At 40.2% G+C, this 18,172-nt stretch overlaps 1 protein-coding gene across 1 annotated transcript; it reads left to right on the forward strand.

Moving 5' to 3' along the window:
* Positions 1–212: 212 nt before the first annotated feature.
* On the forward strand, positions 213–17,474 carry pithd1 (PITH (C-terminal proteasome-interacting domain of thioredoxin-like) domain containing 1). The gene is made up of 6 exons (XM_060847377.1): positions 213–501; positions 3,766–3,809; positions 6,846–6,923; positions 11,396–11,500; positions 12,615–12,723; positions 16,236–17,474. The coding sequence occupies exons 1-6, from the start codon at positions 307–309 to the stop codon at positions 16,335–16,337; spliced, it is 633 nt and encodes a 210-aa protein (XP_060703360.1). The 5' UTR covers positions 213–306; the 3' UTR covers positions 16,338–17,474.
* Positions 17,475–18,172: the final 698 nt, after the last annotated feature.

The raw sequence follows: 18,172 nt of genomic DNA on the forward strand, positions 1-18,172 counted from the left end.
CCTCTCTGAACCAAAATCCTACCGTCTTCAAATTCCCAGTTAAAAATCACACACCAGGTTATAGTCCGACAGGTTTATTTGGAAGTACAAGCTTTCGGAACGCTGCTCCTTCGTCAGTTAGCTACTGTGTTGTCATTCAAAACAGGAAATACCATGTCCGCCATATACTTCCGGTATGCGTGCAAGAGCTCTATCTCCCAAGCTGTCTCAGTGTCATGTGATCTGCTCGCGGACAAGCTCGCGCCGATTCACCGCACGACAGTTGCGCAAATCCATTTTGCGGCGTAGCAACAGGCTGGCCTGAAGATGTCTGGACACGGCCACGGGCATGGGCATGGCCAGTGTCAGTGCGAGGGGCATGTGGACCCCGCAGAGAGAGGCCTGGAATACGGCCTCTTTCGGAAGATCGACCAGGAGAGGTTGGAGTGTCTGAATGAGGCGAGTGAGGGATCTGGCAAACTGGTCTTCAAACCCTGGGAGGAGAGACAGGACCGGACTAAGGTGCGACTGGAAGTGTCAGCAGTTAGCTGTCCTAGTTCAGATCTGCCTTGGATTTGTACTGTGAGGGAGACAGGCCTCAAATACTGATCCCACCGTAGTTTCAGAGCCAAATGTTGTTCAATGTAAATTACTGGTTGCAATGCAGGCCTGTATTGCAGAGAGAGACTGGCCTGGGATCAGAGGTTTACAATAAATCCCTTATTCAGGTTGTAAAAGAAACTACAATGGAAAACCTCACGGAATAAACACTACCCAGAAGCGATCACGAGGATATCATCAGACAGCAGTCACATCATGAATCGCCAGAGCAGAAATTAGTTGAGTAATGTAATTGCCAAAAATAATCACAGTATAATATTGTGTCCCGACATCTGGTGGGTTTATTCTGTTAATGGGTTGGTGATAGTGTAGCTGCACTATGTGAAGATAATTGGCTGGTAGTTATACTTTTAAGAAACATAAATATGTAAGTTAGCTCGCTGAGCTTGTAGGCTTGTTTTCAGATGTCAGGCCAGTGCTTGATTGCTCTGCAGGTCTGCTCACTTGGCTGTGGCATCAATTCTTTGATGTTAATTAAAAAGGAATTTGCAGGGTTAACAGAACTAGGTGCGTAAGTGTAATGCCCCATAGCAGTGCCTTGGTTGCAATTAACATTGAGGAGAAAGTGAGGACTGCAGATGCTGGAGATCAGAGTCGAGGGTGTGATGCTGGAAAAGCACAGCAGGTCAGGCAGCATCTGAGGAGCAAGAGGATCATTCCTGATGAAGGGCTTATGCCGGAAACGTCGATTCTCCCACTCCTCGGATGCTGCCTGCCCTGCAGTGCTTTTCCAGCACCGCACTCTTGAGTGCAATTAATGTCTATTTGTTTTTCTATTCTTTGTAGTGATTTAGTAGAATCGAGTTATAGCAGTTGAGATGTAAGGGTGTAAAAAGACTTAAAACAAATCAAGTAATGTGAGACTGGGTATCCCTGAGGAGCTGTGGGCTGTCAGCAGCAGCAGAATTGTACTCCAAGACAATTTACAATCTCTTGTCCTGTTTTATCACCTGCTGTACCAGTACCATGAAGCCATGGGATCAATCCTGGTTCAATGAAGAATGCAGGAGGACATATCACAAATAGCACCAAGTATATCTAAAAATGAGGTCTCAACATGGCAAAATAACAAAACAGCATAAATAGCAAGTGATGGAACTAAGTGATTCCACAAACAACAGGTCAGATTTAAGCTTTGCGGTTCTCACACAACCTTAAGTGAGGGGTGGTGGGCAAGTAAACAAGTCACTGGAAGAGGGGCTGTACAAACATGGTGGTTCATGGTTAGCACAGCTGCCTCACCTGTCTGTATGGAGTTTGCATGTTCTCCCCATGTTGGCGTGGGTTTCCTCCGGGTGCTCCGGTTTTCTCCCACAGTCAAAAGATGTGCAAGTTAGGTGGATTGGTCATGTTAAATTGCACATAGTGTTCAGGAATGTGTAGATTAGGTGCATTAGACACGGAAAATGCAGGGTTACAGGGATAGGATAGGGGGATGGGTCTGGGTGGGGTGCTCTTCAGAGGGTTAGTGTGGACTTGTTGGGTAGAATGGCCTATTTCCACACTGCGGGGTTCTATGATTCCATGAAACATCCTCATTCTCAATGATGGGAGTGCAAAATATAAGGCTGAAGTATTTGCACGATTCTGGAGGTTACCATTGACGAGAAGCTGACTGGGCTAGCCATATAAAACAGAGGCTCTTGTGGTGCAGTGTTGTGTCACAGTAAGAAGATTGCACCCTAACCTCTGAGCCAGAAGGCTCAGAGACAGCAGCGAGTCAGAGGCTAGGAATCCTGTTGTGAGGAACTCCCCTCCTGACTCCCAAAGCCTGTCCATCATCTACAAAACATATCAGGAATTTTGATAGCATACTCTGTCTTGCCTGCAGTTGTGACAATAGTCAAGAAGCTTGAGTCTTTAGGACAAAACAGTCTACTTGATTGGGACCACATTTATAAATGTTCACTCCCTCTACCACCAATGCTAAAAAGCAGCAATGTGTACCATCTACAAGATGCACTACAGAAATTCACCAAGGTTCCTTAAACAGCATCTTCCTATACCGTGACCATGTAGAATGACAATAGCACTAGATATATAGGAACACCACCACTTACACATTTCGCTCCCACCCACTCAATATCTTGACTTGGAAATATATTTTTGTTCCTGTCATATTGCTGGGCCAAGATCCTGGAACTCCCTCCCTAACAGAACTGTGGATCTATGTGCACCAAATGACTGCAGCAGTTCAAGAAGGCAGTTCACTACCACCTTCTCAAGAGAAACTAGGGATGGGCAATAAATTCTGGCCCAGCCAATATGTGCACATTCCATGAATTAATAAAGATTTTTTTTGTTACTATGGGTCTTTAAATAGATTAGATTACAAAAGATTAGATTAGATTACTTACAGTGTGGAAACAGGCCCTTTGGCCCAACAAGTCCACACCGACCCGCCGAAGCGCAACCCACCCATACCCCTACATTTACCCCTTACCTAACACTATGGGCAATTTAGCATAGCCAATTCACCTGACCCGCATATCTTTGGACTGTGGGAGGAAACCGGAGCACCCGGAGGAAACCCACACAGACACAGGGAGAACGTGCAAACTCCACACAGTCAGTCGCCTGAGTCGGGAATAATAGTGAATAGTTGCCTATTGTACATTAGCAGTTCTGATGCGGTGGCATAGTAGTTAAGAATGTTATTATATCACAAGTGGTGTTGTTGAGTGTTACTCAGTTGTATATACAAACATGAATATTGAAAGAAAATTCAGTCAGAGGATTAAAACATGCCCAACTATGGGGAGATACTAAAATATGATCCTAATTTTCATTTGCAAGTTATTATTGAACAGTACTATCCTAAATTTGCTGAGCATAATTATGTAAGTCAATGATGAACTGTATCTGATTATCTGTTTCAAACTGTTACTTTACAGTTAGGCAGTAGAATTGCAACAAAATGCCTATTTATTTAATTTTGATGTTAGTAAAGTTAAAAATTTAATGGATGATTATAATACCATACTTAATAAAGTACCAAATGTATTACCATATAAATTTCATGTTTGAAGCAATACTGGAATTGACCAATTAGATATGTGAGATAATCGTTCCTAAAACTTTTGAATAAATGGCAGTGCTAAAAAATATAACTGAAAGAATAAAACCCTTTGTTATCTGATATATTTTATGACTTTTCTCATGCAGTTTGTAGAAAGTGACGACGATGAGGAACTCCTGTTTAATATTCCGTAAGTACCATCCTTAAATAAGCTCATTACACATAGTTGCATCAACCCGTTGGAGTATACATAGTTTGAAAATATTGACAGGCATTTGTATGCTATCAAATGTAAGAGTAGCACAGGAACAGGCCCTCTGACCCGGCAAGCCTACACCAACGTATTTTGTTAGGCACTAGGTTTTCTATAGTTTCTTGAACAGCATATCAACTGCAGGTAATAGGCGAGCTAGATCCAAGCTTTGGTAATGCTCTTATAAATCGGTGTTTTGGATTTCTGTAAAAGTGTTGTGTGACCAATTTTCCCAATTTTCCTACTCCCCTGCAAATATGTATAAGTATTGGTATATTAAAGCTACAGAATTAAAGTGGGTCATTTGTGATGTCAGCCTTTACCTCCATTAGAACATCCACAGATCCAATCTGATATAGAAGATTGGCTTGGTTTATGCCTCTGCCACTGTTTCAGCAAATGATTTCAGTTTCATAACTCTGTGATGAGAGGTTTCTCCTGTCCTCTGTTCAAATCTTTTACATTTAAAGTTTAATTATGACTTCAGGCTCTTGACTCCTCGATAACTGGAACCAATCTCTTTCTACCTGTCCAGCATATTACTTCATAATATTCCTATTAAATCACTCCGTAATCTGCAATTTTCTAATGAAAGAAAACCAAATTTATAAGCTTTTCTTTAGAACAAAGAACAATACAGCTCAAAACAGGCCTTTTGGCCCTTGATGTTGCGCCGACCAGTGAAATAATCTAAGCCCATTCCATGCCCTTATCACTCTGAGTAAAGAACCTTCCTCTGATATCTCTCTTAAATCTATTACCCCTCTGTTTGTAGCTATGCCCCCTCGTACAAGCTGACATCATCATCCTAGGAAAAAGACTTTCACTGTCTACCCTATCTAATCCTCTGATCATTTTGTATGTCTCTAACAAATGCCTTTTAGCCACCTTCTCTTCAGTGAGAACAGACCCAAGTGTCTCAACCTTTTCTCATAAGACCTTCTCTCCAGACCAGGCAACATCCTAGTAAATCTCCTCTGCACCTTTTCCAATGCTTCCACAGTCTTCCTGTAATGCGGCGACCAGAACTGTACACAATATTCCAAGTGTGGCCACACCAGCGTTTTGTATAGATGCAGTGTGACATTATGGCTCCGGAACTCAATCCCTCTACCAGTAAAACCTACCACACTGGATGACTTCTTCGCAGCACTATCAATTTGGGTGACAACTTTTAAGGATTTGTGTACATGGACTCCAAGATCCCTCTCTACATCAACAGTACCAAGAATCTTTCCATTGACCCAGTATTCTGCCTTTCTGGTATTCTTCCCAAAGTGAATCACCTCACAGTTATCTGCATTGAACTTCATTTGCCACCTCTCAGCCCAATTCTGCAGTTTATCGAAGTCCCCCTGCAACCTGCAACATTCTTCCACATTGTCTACTACTCCACTGACTTTAGTGCCATCTGTAAACTTACTAACCCATCCACCTATGCCTGCATCCAAGTCATTTATAAAAACGACAAACAGCAGTGATCCCAAAACAGATCCTTGTGGCACACTATTAATAACCGGACTCCAGGCTGAATGTTTTCCATTAACCACCACTTGCTTCCTTCTTACAGAAAGCCAATTTCTAATCCAAACTGATAAATCACCCTCAATCCCATGCCGCTATACTTTCTCCAACAGCCTACTATGTGGAACCTTATCAAAAGCTTTACTAAAGTCCATGTCACTATGCAACTGCCCTACCCTCATCCACATGTTTGGTCACCTTCTCAAAAAAATCAGAGGTTTGTGAGACATGACCTGCCCTGAACGAAACCATGTTAACTATCTGCAATCAAATTGTTGCTTGATAAACGACTATAAATCCTATCTGTTATAATCCTTTCCAAAACTTTTCCTACAACAAACCTAAGGCTCACTGGTCTATAATTATCTGGGTCATTTCTACTGCCTTTCTTGAACAAGGGCACAACATTCGCAATCCTCCAGTCCTCTGGTACTAAACCTGTAGACAATGAAGACTCAAAGATCAAGGCCAAAGGCTCCAAAATCTCCACCCTAGGTTCCCAGAAAATTCTTGGATAAATCCCATCCAGCCCAGGGGACTTGTCTACTTTCACTCATTCTAGAATTGATAACACCTCTTCCATACTAACCTCGATCCTTTCTAGTCTAATATCCTGTGTCTCATTCTTCTCCTCTACAATATTCTTCTTTTGCTGAGTGAAAATTTTGTGCTTGTATTTTGTCGTACCGGGTAGAATTATCATGAATTTGAATACTTTTCTTCATAAAGCTTTAATATTCTTCCTACCAATATGAAACTCAATATGGTATTCCTTAACTGAGCTCTTTATAATGTTTAACTCTAGACTCATTATTTAATTTTAGCTTTGTATTCTCTATCTCTCATTAAAAAAATGCCATTACTGTTATTTATTAAATTTTAAGTTATCTGCCACTTGGTGTCCCTATTAAACTTCATAGGACAACACTGCTGAAAATAAATCCAGAATGTGTAGTTAAATAAAATGTTTCTTGTGACACTATGGACTGGATTTTATGTGAGCATTTTCCATGGGGGACCCCTGAAAGAATCAAGTTCTTTACAGCGGCTTCCCTTTTGATTGAGATTCCCAACAGCAGAAATGTTACTTGTGACCCCAGCGCACCCACCAGAAATCAGTGTATGGGACCTAAAGAGAAGGGAAAGGTCTAGAAAAGTTTGTTTTAAAGAGAGGAAGGTAGTGATTTATGAAGTGAGTTCCGAAGGGCAGGATAGAAAGCAAGTCTGAAGATCAAAAGATGCATGGAAGGTTGTGAAACTAAATGTGCATGCTATCAGAGAAGTAGCAGATCTAAAACTTTTTTTTTCGAATTTCATTTACCTTTTAAGTATACTTATTTGCGTAAAGTAATTTGTTGAGGCAGCCTGCTGCACATGTGGATGTACCAGAATAGGGTGCAAGACCTGCTGAGGTGTTTAAGGTGATAATTGATTTCTCTCCTGTTTCAGATTCACTGGCAATGTAAAACTCAAAGGAATAATAATAATAGGGGATGATGATGATACCCATCCTTCAGAAATGAGACTGTAAGTGCCAAAGACTTTTATTTTTTGAAGTTACCTAATATCACCACTTTAAAAACTTATTAAATAGTTAAATAATGTTAAATAGCATTGGAAAAATTGCATCTTTATACTTTTACTATGAAATTGTCAACCATGTGGCTCCAGTAGAGAGCTTTATACGTGTCTTTGCATTTTTAATCGTTGAATACTTTTTTAATTTAAAAGGTACTTTTTTTTTAGCTGCATTACCAAATTGTCTAATGTTCTAAATGTGATGGCTAGCCTAATCAAAATGACTTCACACTGTACAAAATTGAATCAGTGAGTTAGATTTCATTTGAGTACTGCAAAAAATTATTGGTAAACAACTGTTTTGAGATTAACTGAGGTTGTACTGGGGATTGAAAATGGTGGATCTGAAGAATTTATTTAGCTGTGGCACCACCAAATAACAAAATGTATTCAGTGCACTACATCCCCACATAAGTGCTATGTCTCAAGGGCAAGTAAGGAGGAGCAATAAATGCTGGCCTATCTAATGAAGCTCACATCCCTGAATGAATAGAAAAAGTCTTGAAGTTATACATATACCCTAAACCTTTTAACCCATAAAGCCTAGAGCTGTGGTAGATCATGTACAATTTATTTTACTGTGCACTCCATGCATTTTATGTAATGTCTTGTGGGAGGTTCCAACAGAGGAAGTAGTAGGCCCTTTACTGGAACTCTGACCATTCTATGCTGATGGCATTAAAAGTATATGGAATTAAGAGTCTTATAGTGACCATAAAGCCCTGGTCGATTGTTGGGAAAACCCATCTGGTTCACTAATATTCTTTAGGGAAGCTGCCATACTTACAAGTTAGTAGACAGGCAGGAGGCTGGAAGAAAACAGCAAGTCAGACAGCATCAGGAGGTGCAAAAGTCGACTTTACGGGTGTAACCCTTCTTCAGGATTGGGGGTGGGTGTGAGGGGAGCTGCAGATAAAGTGGGAGTCGGGGCAGGGTAGTGAAGTGAGAATAGGTGAAGACAGGTGGAGGGTATGACCTAGTTGGTCAATGGGAGGAATGAATCCGTTTGGTGGCAGGGAGCAGTGAAAGGGAGGAGGAAGGGCTGGGAAGGAAGTTAGGGGTTAGGGAGGGAGGTTATTTTAAATTCGAGAGCTCAGTGTTAAGTCCTCCGGGTTGTAGGATGTCCAGGTGGAAGATAAGATGTTGCCCCTCCAGTAGGAGCAGTGGTTTGTTTTGGCAATGGAGGAGGCCAAGGATGGTCATGTTGGAAAGGGAGTGGTTGGGGGAATTGAAATGTGGTGACTGGGAGATCCAGTCAGCCTCTGCGGACCCAGCTGCGATGTTCAGTGAACAGTTGCCTAAGTTTATATTTAGTCTCCCCGATGTAGAGAAGACCACATTGGAACATCTGATGCAGTAAACTAAGTTGGAAGAGAGGCAGGTGAACCTCTGTCTCACCTGGAAGGACTGTTTGTGGCCCTAGATGGAGATGAGGGGGCTGGTGTACCGCAGGTTTTGCATCTTTTCTGGTTGCAGGGGAAGTAACCTGGGGGTTCTGTGGTGGGGGTGACGTGAACCAAGGACTGTCGAAGGGAACGGTCCTTGCGGAAGGAAAAGATGGGTGGGGAGGGGAAGATGTTCTTGGTGGTGGAGTCTATTTGGAGTTGGTGGAAATGTCTGAGGATGATGCGTTGGATGCAGAGACTGGCGATGACAAGGGGATGCAAGTTTTGAGAAGATTTGTAGCTCAGGTTGAGGTTCTGGATGTAGGTTTGCTCGCTGAGCTGGAAGGTTCATTTTCATGAAAACAAACCTTCCAGCTCAGCGAGCAAACCTACATCCAGACAAGAGGGACACTGTGTTGTGTTGGGTGCGGTTTAGAGCGATGGAGCAGGGAATGGAGGTGGTGCAATGGAAGGCTGTCTGGATGATGGAGGGAGGAAAACATGTTATTCAAAATAAGTGGTCATCTGGGATGCTTGCGAGTGGAATGTTTCCTCATCCGAGCGGAGGCGGAGGAATTGGGAGAATGAGATGGAGTTCTTGCAGGATACAGAGTGGGAAGAGGTGTAGTTCAGGTAATTATGAGAGATTGTAAGTTTGTAGTAGAAATCCGTTCAGAGACTATCGCCGGAGATGGAAATGGAGAGTTCAAGGAAGGGGAAGGAGGTGTCCGAGATGGACTAAGTGAATTTGAGGGTGGGGTGGAAGTTTTGGACAAAGTCAATGGCTGAACTGGAGCAGTTCAGAGTGCAGGACACTGCACCAATGCAGTCATCGATGTAACGGAGGAAGAGTTGGGTACAGTGCCTGAGTAGGTACTGAAGAGGGACTGTTAGATATAGCCAACGAAGAGGCAAGCATAGCTGGGGCTCATCCAGTAACCATTGTCACCTCCTTGATTTTGGAGGAAATGGGAGGAGTTAAAGGAAAACTTATTGAGGGTGAAGACCAGTTCGGCGAGGTGGAGGAGGGTATTGATGGAGGGGGACTGGATGGGTCTGTTGGAAAGGAAAAGGCAGAGGGTCTGAAGGCCGTCCTTCTGGGGTTTCGATGTCTAAAAGGATTGCACATCCATAGTGAAGAGAAAGCAATGTGGGCTGGGGACCTGCTGAAGATATGGAGGGTGTGGTTTGTGTCACGGATGTAGGTGTCTGGACTAAGGGGGAAGAGGATGGAGTTGAGGTAGGACAAGATTAGTTCAGTGGGGCAGGAGCATGCTGAGACAATAGGTCAGCCAGGGTAGTTGGATTTGTGGATTTTGTCTTTAATCCTTACCTGGTTTGGCCTATGCGTGATTTCTGACCCACAGCAATGTGGTTGACCCTGTTGAGTTTTTGGCAACTCTGGAATGTGCCCACTTAACTACCATCACTTTTTGCTGTGAGGAGATGGCGGGCCACCTCCTAAAACTCTGACAATCCTGTGCTGATGGCATTGAGATGTTGGTAAGAGTGTTTGTTTGAATCCAGTAGAAGGGTTGTTTTGGGCATTAGGGTTACAGTCAGGGAAATTCTAAAATGAAAGAGTATTGCATTTTGAGGGCAGTTTGCCCTGACCAATGTACTAACAACTATGGCTTGAAAATTGGATATGTGATATCTTAAATGTTTGCATTCTTTTCACCATTTTAAAATTTCTAAAGAAAGTAGAGGTTGGTTAGGATGGGGCAGTATGTGAAAGGCATTAAACTGGTAGGAGGAAGTGGTGACAAATGGGGAGGTATTGTCATGTGATTGGGTTGAGAGTAGTAAGTAAACAAAGAAGGAAGAAAATAAAGGCTGTTTATTAACTCCTCTTGGCGCTAGAAGACTACCTAGTAGGTATTCCCAATCCAGAGCTGGAAAAAACTCAAAAGTGCACACTGAAGGAATACAGTAAGTTTGGCAATTGTAGCGTAAGTGCTGTATAAACTCCTAAATGATGCAACCTTCCTCAAAACACTTTGAAGTTAAAATTAGTTGTTGGGAATGTCACTTTCTTCAGTCAAGCACAGAATTCACTATGCTTTACAAATTGTTCTGAACTTTATCTATGAGCAGGCATTATAGTAAAGGGCAAATTAACACTTTGCCTGGTAATGACTGGGACTATGACTTCCCAAGCTGGTGTACATGGCAGGACAGGCTGAGCTAGGGGCTTTGGCAGTGAGAGGAGGGGGAGGCATGTGTAGGGCAGCAGGTGATACAGTGGAGTTGGGTAAATTGTATTTTGACTAGCAAGGGCTAATTTGATGGTTCAAACGGTCTTATTTTCTTATGATAGTCTTTTATTTTGATTTGGAGAGGAAGTAGAGTCGGTTACCTCCTCTGCAATTCTGTGTCCTGGAAGGTTGTCTACACTCCGCGATCAAATATATTTAAGGCTAAGAGATGATTATTTTGTTCTTTCAAGGAATCGAGGATTTGGAAAACAGGTGGTAAAGTGGTGTGAAACCAAAGACTGGCAATGATTTGTATTGAATGGCTGAGCAGGCTGTATGATCTACTCCTACTTGTATTTCTATGTTCTTAACAAAATTCAAATATTTGAATCTATCTGTCATGATTGAGAATATTTTTAATCCACCTGTATTGTTTTCCCAAAGGACAAGCATCATAGTAGATGTACAGATAACTAACCTTTTCCTCATGCCTAATGATGTGGAAGTGACTTCACCTGACAAAGGAACAGCGCTCCAAAAGCTTGTGATTTCAAATAAACTTGTTGGACTACAACCTGGTGTTGTATGATTTCTGATTCATGCCTTATAGCAAACACTGCTACCAGATGATTGCAGTACAATATTGCTATTTAATACAGAAGTTATTAGCACAAGTTGAAGGAAGTTGTTTCTTTTTTGTGGACAAACAGAGGGAAGGAAAAGAAAGCAGGAAACAAATCTGGAAATGTTGTCCTCTTTTGAAATACTCATACACTTAGAGGAAATTCACAAGCTGTTTAGAACATGCTAATCAATTCTACTTTTGTTTTCCAATCAGGTATAAGAACATCGCACATATGTCATTTGATGACACAGGCAGAGAACCTGATCAGGTGTTTCAGCTGAGCCGGGACCTCACCGGGGAGGTAGAATATACAACAAAGTATGTCCATTTTGATATTTTGTCCAATAAATTGGTCATTACTTGTAATGTCAAACATGTAAATTCTTATCCAGTTTTATAGTGATGCCCATTTTCTAACAGAGAGAACATCAAGCACAGTGCATGTATTGTACTATTGGTGAAATCTAATTCTCACCTTGCCACACTGTTCCCTCACCCCTAAAATCTGTTGAACTGGTACTAATGTGGAACTGAAACTAAATGCAAGTTATTCAGAGTAAATAAATGATGGCTAGTAAGAGAAAATTATTCACCAATTTTTGTTTTGCCTGACATCTGACTATAGATTTTAAAAAAAGTAAGGCTCTTCCAAAATTTGTTGAAATTTCGAAAAAGCACATCCAGTTATTTCAAAAATTCTAAAGTTATTCATCACTGTATTGAGTGTTTATTACTTTGGTGTTTTTGTTTTCGTTAACACACTGATCCTTTATCTTTAGAAACTGAGTTTAGATTGATGCTGCTTAGGTGAATTTTCCTCTAATACAGCAAAAACAAAATTTAATTTAGATAATCAAAATACAGTTTCTGGAATATGAACACTTGCTGAAAGTTCAGCCCAAGTTGAAATTCTATCAAAGCCTGTTAATGTTTTCAGTTTGATACTAATAACAAATCCAAAGTGACAAAATGTAAGTGTAAGCACAAATGTTCCTGTTTGCAGAGGCAGAACACTTATAAAGTACATGGTTTTAACTTGTGTTTCCAAAGCTACCATTGAATGTGGACAAAAATACACTCCTAAAAGATTAGGTGCCTGAAGTATACCTACCTCCTTGCTTACAAGCCAGCCAAATGATTTTACCATCGCTGTCCTGTACAGACCTTTGCCAAATAGCATTATTAAGCAGTCTAGTCACAATAATTAATTAAGCAAATGGCTAAAGTGTGCGTAGCTGTTCTTTTATATTAAGACCAATCAAAAGATATCACAGCAGTGTTCCAAAATCATATTCCCCATTAAGGGTCCCATCTTATAATTATCCACTGTTACCTGCAGAAAGTGGTACTTTGAATTACTTCTACCCCAATTAAGAATAACCAAATGTTTAACACTTTATCACATTTCTACCTGTGTTTCTTTTTCTTTTAGGATAGCTCGTTTCTCAAATGTTCATCATCTTTCCATTCACATAACCAAAAATTTTGGTGCAGAAACTTCAAAAATTTATTATGTAGGTTTGAGAGGAGAGTGGTCAGAGGTGAGTCTGAAGGCACATAAAAATTAGCTTCATAAAAATTATGAATAATGTGTAGCCATGAGCTTACGTTCTTCTTGTTGTGATATTGCACAAGTACTGATACCGAGTAAAAAATGAGGTCTGCAGATGCTGGAGATCACAGATGAAAATGTGTTGCTGGTCAAAGCACAGCAGGTTAGGCAGCATCTCAGGAACAGGGAATTTGACGTTTCGAGCATAAGCCCTTCATCAGGAAGGGCTTATGCTCGAAATGTCGAATTCCCTGTTCCTGAGATGCTGCCTAACCTGCTGTGCTTTGACCAGCAACACATTTTCAGCAAGTACTGATACCACTGAGTTTGGAAAAGTACGTGATATTTTTTTTAGATTAGATTACTTACAGTGTGGAAACAGGCCCTTCGGCCCAACAAGTCCACACCGACCCGCCGAAGCGCAACCCACCCATACCCCTACATATACCCCTTACCTAACACTACGGGCAATTTAGCATGGCCAATTCACCTGACCCGCACATCTTTGGACTGTGGGAGGAAACCGGAGCACCCGGAGGAAACCCACGCAGACACGGGGAGAATGTGCAAACTCCACACAGTCAGTCACCTGAGGCGGGAATTGAACCCAGGTCCCTGGCGCTGTGAGGCAGCAGTGCTAACCACTGTGCCACCGTGCCGCCCAAGGAAAACAGGAAAACAGAGGTGGAAAACAGTCCATTCAGCCCAACAAATCTGCTCTCCCATTTGATCATTTTGTATGTTTCTCAGTCCCATTCTGTTGCTTTCTCCTCATAACCTTTTCACTGAGGTGGTGTGGAATTTCAGTGTTACCTGTTGAATATACTGAAGTAATTTCACTGCATTTTTTTTTAAGTATATACTACTTACAATAAAATAGCCCATAGTATGATTGATATTTTCAAAATATATAAATCGATAATCTTCTTGCCTTTGCAAATAAAGTATTAGTGAAACTTCTTTTCCATTTTTTGTTTATTGAATTTTGTTCCTTTTAAACTTCCTCTCCTGGATGATGTGCTTTGTAATTGGATACAGTTCCACGTGTTTCAGTGGCTTTCAGTACCTTAAAGATCATAAGATATAGGATCAGAATTAGTCCATTCAGCCCAACAAATCTGCTCTCCCATTTGATCATTTTGTATGTTTCTCAGTCCCATTCTGTTGCTTTCTCCTCATAACCTTTGATTCCCCTACTCAAGAACCTATCTCTGTCTTAAAGACATTCAATGACTTGCCCTCCGCAGCCTTCTGCTGCAATAAATTTCACACATTCAACACCTCTGGCTAAAGAAGTCCTAGACTCTTCTCCCAGTGAAAACATCTTTTCCATGCCCACTCTATCTTTGTATTCTGTAACTTTCAATCTTTGTATTCTGTAACTTTCAATCAGATAGCCCTTCTAAACTCCATAGAGTACAGACCCAGAGTCCTGAACTGTTCCTCAGATGAAAAGCTCTTCATTCCCAGGATCATTCTTGTGAACCTCCTCAAGGCCAACACATCCTTCCTTTGCCCAAAACTGCTCACAGTATTTTAACTCCAATCGGACCTGAGCCTTATACAGCTTCAACAGTACATTTGTTCTTTGTTTCTAGTACTGTCAATGAATTCTAACGTTGCATTTGCCTTCCTTACTGCCAACTGAACCTACATGTTAGCCTTAAGAGAATCCTGCACCAGGATTCCTAAGCTCCTTTGTGCTTCAAATTTCTGAAGCTTTTCTGCATTTAGAAAATAGTCTGTGCCTCTATTCTTCCTACTAAAGTGCATAACCTCACATTTCCTATATTGTACTCCGTCTGCCACTTCTTTGCTCACTCTCTTAGCCTGTCCAAATGCTTTTGCAGCATCCCCAGTTCCTCATCACTTCCTGTCTCTCCATCTAACTTTCTGTCATCTGCAAACTGAGCAACAATGCTCAGTTAGTTCCTGCATCCACATTGTTAATGTATAATGTGATTAGTTGTGGACCCAACACTGACCTGATCATCTTTCATTTAGGACAGGCAGTTTGATAATCTGTTCACCTGTTAATCCGAGGGGGCATCAGAGCTGCACCAGATCCTTTTATTGTCTAAAGTGTATTCTTCATATACACTATTGAGTAATAATCAGGAATGTGATTTTTTTTTAAAAAATGGTTTGTTCTATTCCTGAGCTAGAGATGCTAAGGATACTGACAGCATCAGTTCAAATGTATTGTATGCAAAGTAGGCATCTGACTTGGGACCTTCTTGGTGTGCATAACTTGGTGTATTTAGCAACCAAACTCAATTGCAGATTTATTTCTTTATTAACTAAACAGTAGCTCAGCTAATCTGGAGGCTAGAGAATCCTGGACTATGTCCACTGTGTTTATCTGCTGCAAATGTGGCAGAAATTGCTATGTCAGAGTGGGATTCTTAAGCATCATCCCTGAAACTCTGACAGAGTTGACAATCACGCTACCAAACATTCATTCACAAGATGGCTGCAAAAAAGGTGTAGTTTTTAAAAGTCTGCTTCTTTATTATTCAATGACAATAACTTTGATTTGGGTAAGACTCCAGGAAACTTCTTGGGCATACAATAACAAATGGGTTCTGAGCCAAAAAATGGGTCTTTAGAATTAATGAACAAAGTTTTTGGTTGTAAAATGTAATTTTAAGGGAAGTCAAAAAAAAAAGGAGATGGGTAAGTTTATAGGGAAAATTGCATTAAGTGAGCATGTACATTTGAAGGCTGGTCACAAGTGGTGGGGCACAAAAGAATTGTCAAAAAAAACGGGCTTCAAGAGCTTGGAGTTAGAGTTGGACAGAACAGGCCATGAATGGAACTAAATACCAGAATGGGAATTTTAAATGTTAGGCATTGAACAAACAGAAGCCAAAGGTTAAGATTGAACAGGACATGGATATTGAATGGAATATGGGCAGCAGCTTTGGTGGCATATGGTTACAAAGCATGGAGGATGGTAATTTTACTCTTTCTCTCCTTTTAAGCAGTATTTTTTGTCCGCATCATACTGCCACCAACACCAGATGAAAATTACATCTTTGGAAGGGAGGGGGTGGAAGAGATGTTAAATTAATGACTTAAGTCATCTTTTGATGCTTAAGCTTCATCCCAAACTAGAAAGATGAGAGTGAAAGCTTGCTGCTGACACATGAAAGGCTTCAACTGAACTCCTAATGTGACTAGAGCACAGAATGTTGTCATAGCTTTGCACTAAACTGGAAACATCACTCACTTGTACAGGGCGCAGATCTTTGTATGTAAAATGAAAATATTATATGATGCATTTTAATTAATCAGTATTTAGTGGTTTCTCTGTGTAATCCAATTTTTGCTTTACCTGACCTGAGAATACTTGAATGCAACACCACTTCTTAAAAGAAATGTCCACGTCACTGACCTCAGACCATTAAAGGACAGAAAAAATGTTTTTGAGCAAAAGAAATCTGTTAGAATGAATGCAAAATGAAGCAAGTAGAATATTTAATTTCTTTTTTGTGACAGGGCCACAGACATGAAGTGACACTTTGTACATATGAAGCTTCTGCGAACCCTATGGATCATAAAATTGACCTCATCACTCCTCAAACACATTTCATTACTTAAAATGTGACTTCTGATGCTACAACATATATGGAAAAGTGAAGACTTGCACTAACAAGAAGAAAACACTTCTAGAATTTCAGGACCATCTTCAGTAAATGTGCAGTGAAATAGAACACAGTGCAATGGAAAAGCTCCAAACAATTGTCTATCTTGTAAATTATGAACTAACAAAGATGTGGCGAGCAGAAGATTAATAAGGAGACACCATACACTCTTTAATTGGGGTCTGCAGTTGCTACTTTAATTTATAAGACTTAAAATACAGATTTGGCAATTAAATAGAAGTGGCAAGCATTTGATATTCTTGGCCTAAAGCAAGAGCTTCCAAAAAAGTACCTGATTTTGATTTTTCATTGTGTTTCACATGTATTTGGCAATGTATGTTGAAAATCTGAGTTCCGCTTCCTCTGTCAAAATCTGCACATCAAAATAATGTGTTGCATGTGGTGTTTTTCTATTCCTGTAGCCATTTAATTCTTGAGCAATAACACGGTCTACAAGAATGACCACTTAAAACATGTATTTTTCATTAATTACATAATGGGAAAACATCTATTTAAAAATACACTAATTTAGATTCCTAAAGTCTGTGCATCTGTAATTGGCAACCTCATTTGATTTTATAATAGTCAGGGACTGAACTTTATCAGAGACCTATAGATTCATAACAATGCTGTGTGAATGCTATACGAAACATAAACTGATGTCAGTGATCTTGAAATTATGAAGAGAGACTTTATTGACTCTTAAACGAGATCAAAAATGAGCAGAGACAACACAACTGATCTTTCTGAAATTATCCCAAAATGTATTGATTTAATGAATGAAATAATAGTGGCATCCATATCTGTTCTATGTAAACTGCTGTCAGTCTTTTCCATCTTTGTCTGCAAGTTGCTATTTTTCTTGAATGCCTTTGTGCATTAGGTTATGTAACAGTATACACAACGGACACAATGATCTTCAATCAGGTGAGTGAATGGAGGTTTATTGTATAGTTTAAAACTTGCATTGACATTTTGTCCTTATATCCACTTTGCTTGAACTTAGCTATTACATATTCTGGATTTGGAGTTACTGTCATGATATGAGAGAATGTAACCGTTGCTTTAAAGAGAAAATAAAATTTGAAAATTATTGCTGTTATTGAATTGATGGTGTGTGTGAACCTCTCATCTCTGCTTGGAAATTACAATGTAGATTACTTGGCTAATATTTGCTAAACACCTTTTAATAAATGTCATGAAAATAACTGTATTACCATTGACTTAAAACAAAATGCATAATAGTGAGTTAGCTATCGTGTATACATGCCTTGTGTATGCAATAACATGATGGCAATAAAGTGTAAACCACAGAAATGAATATAAATCTCTCCAGCTATTTATGTACATTTTATGTAAAATTTGCCTCATAACTTGCATTTTCTTTTCCAGCTGCAACAGTATTGCTAAACAAAAAATGTGGCAAGAGAGTTGAGATTCTAAGGTGTCTGATTTGAAAAGTAACATCTGTTATTTAGTGTGATTCATTGAGATTAGTCCTCTGGCTGGTCGAAAAACAGTGCTGCTTGTATTTGTGACCCATGCAATTTGGGATCAAATCTTTCATAGCAGAGTACATTGAATACCGTAAATCTGCTTTTGTATAAAATGCAGTGCCACACACTGTTTATTTATATACAGAGGGTTTGGTATTTGTACATATAACTGTCTGGAATGAACAAGTCCATTTTGCTTTGAAGGGTGAACATCTGCCCCAGGAATGGATCGTCATTGAGATATTATTTGAAACAATTGTAACAAGGCAATATACATATTTTCAAGAAAGGAATA

The sequence above is a fragment of the Hemiscyllium ocellatum genome, chromosome 30 (assembly GCF_020745735.1).
Source record: "Hemiscyllium ocellatum isolate sHemOce1 chromosome 30, sHemOce1.pat.X.cur, whole genome shotgun sequence".
NCBI classification, from domain to species: Eukaryota; Metazoa; Chordata; class Chondrichthyes; order Orectolobiformes; family Hemiscylliidae; genus Hemiscyllium; species Hemiscyllium ocellatum.

Coding starts and splice junctions, on each gene's coding strand:
- pithd1 (XM_060847377.1), top strand. CDS start 307: ATGTCTGGACACGGCCACGGGCATGGGCATGGCCAGTGTCAGTGCGAG. Junction 6,924..11,395: donor CATCCTTCAGAAATGAGACT/GTAAGTGCCAAA, acceptor TTTTCCAATCAG/GTATAAGAACATCGCACATA. Junction 11,501..12,614: donor GAGGTAGAATATACAACAAA/GTATGTCCATTT, acceptor TTTTTCTTTTAG/GATAGCTCGTTTCTCAAATG.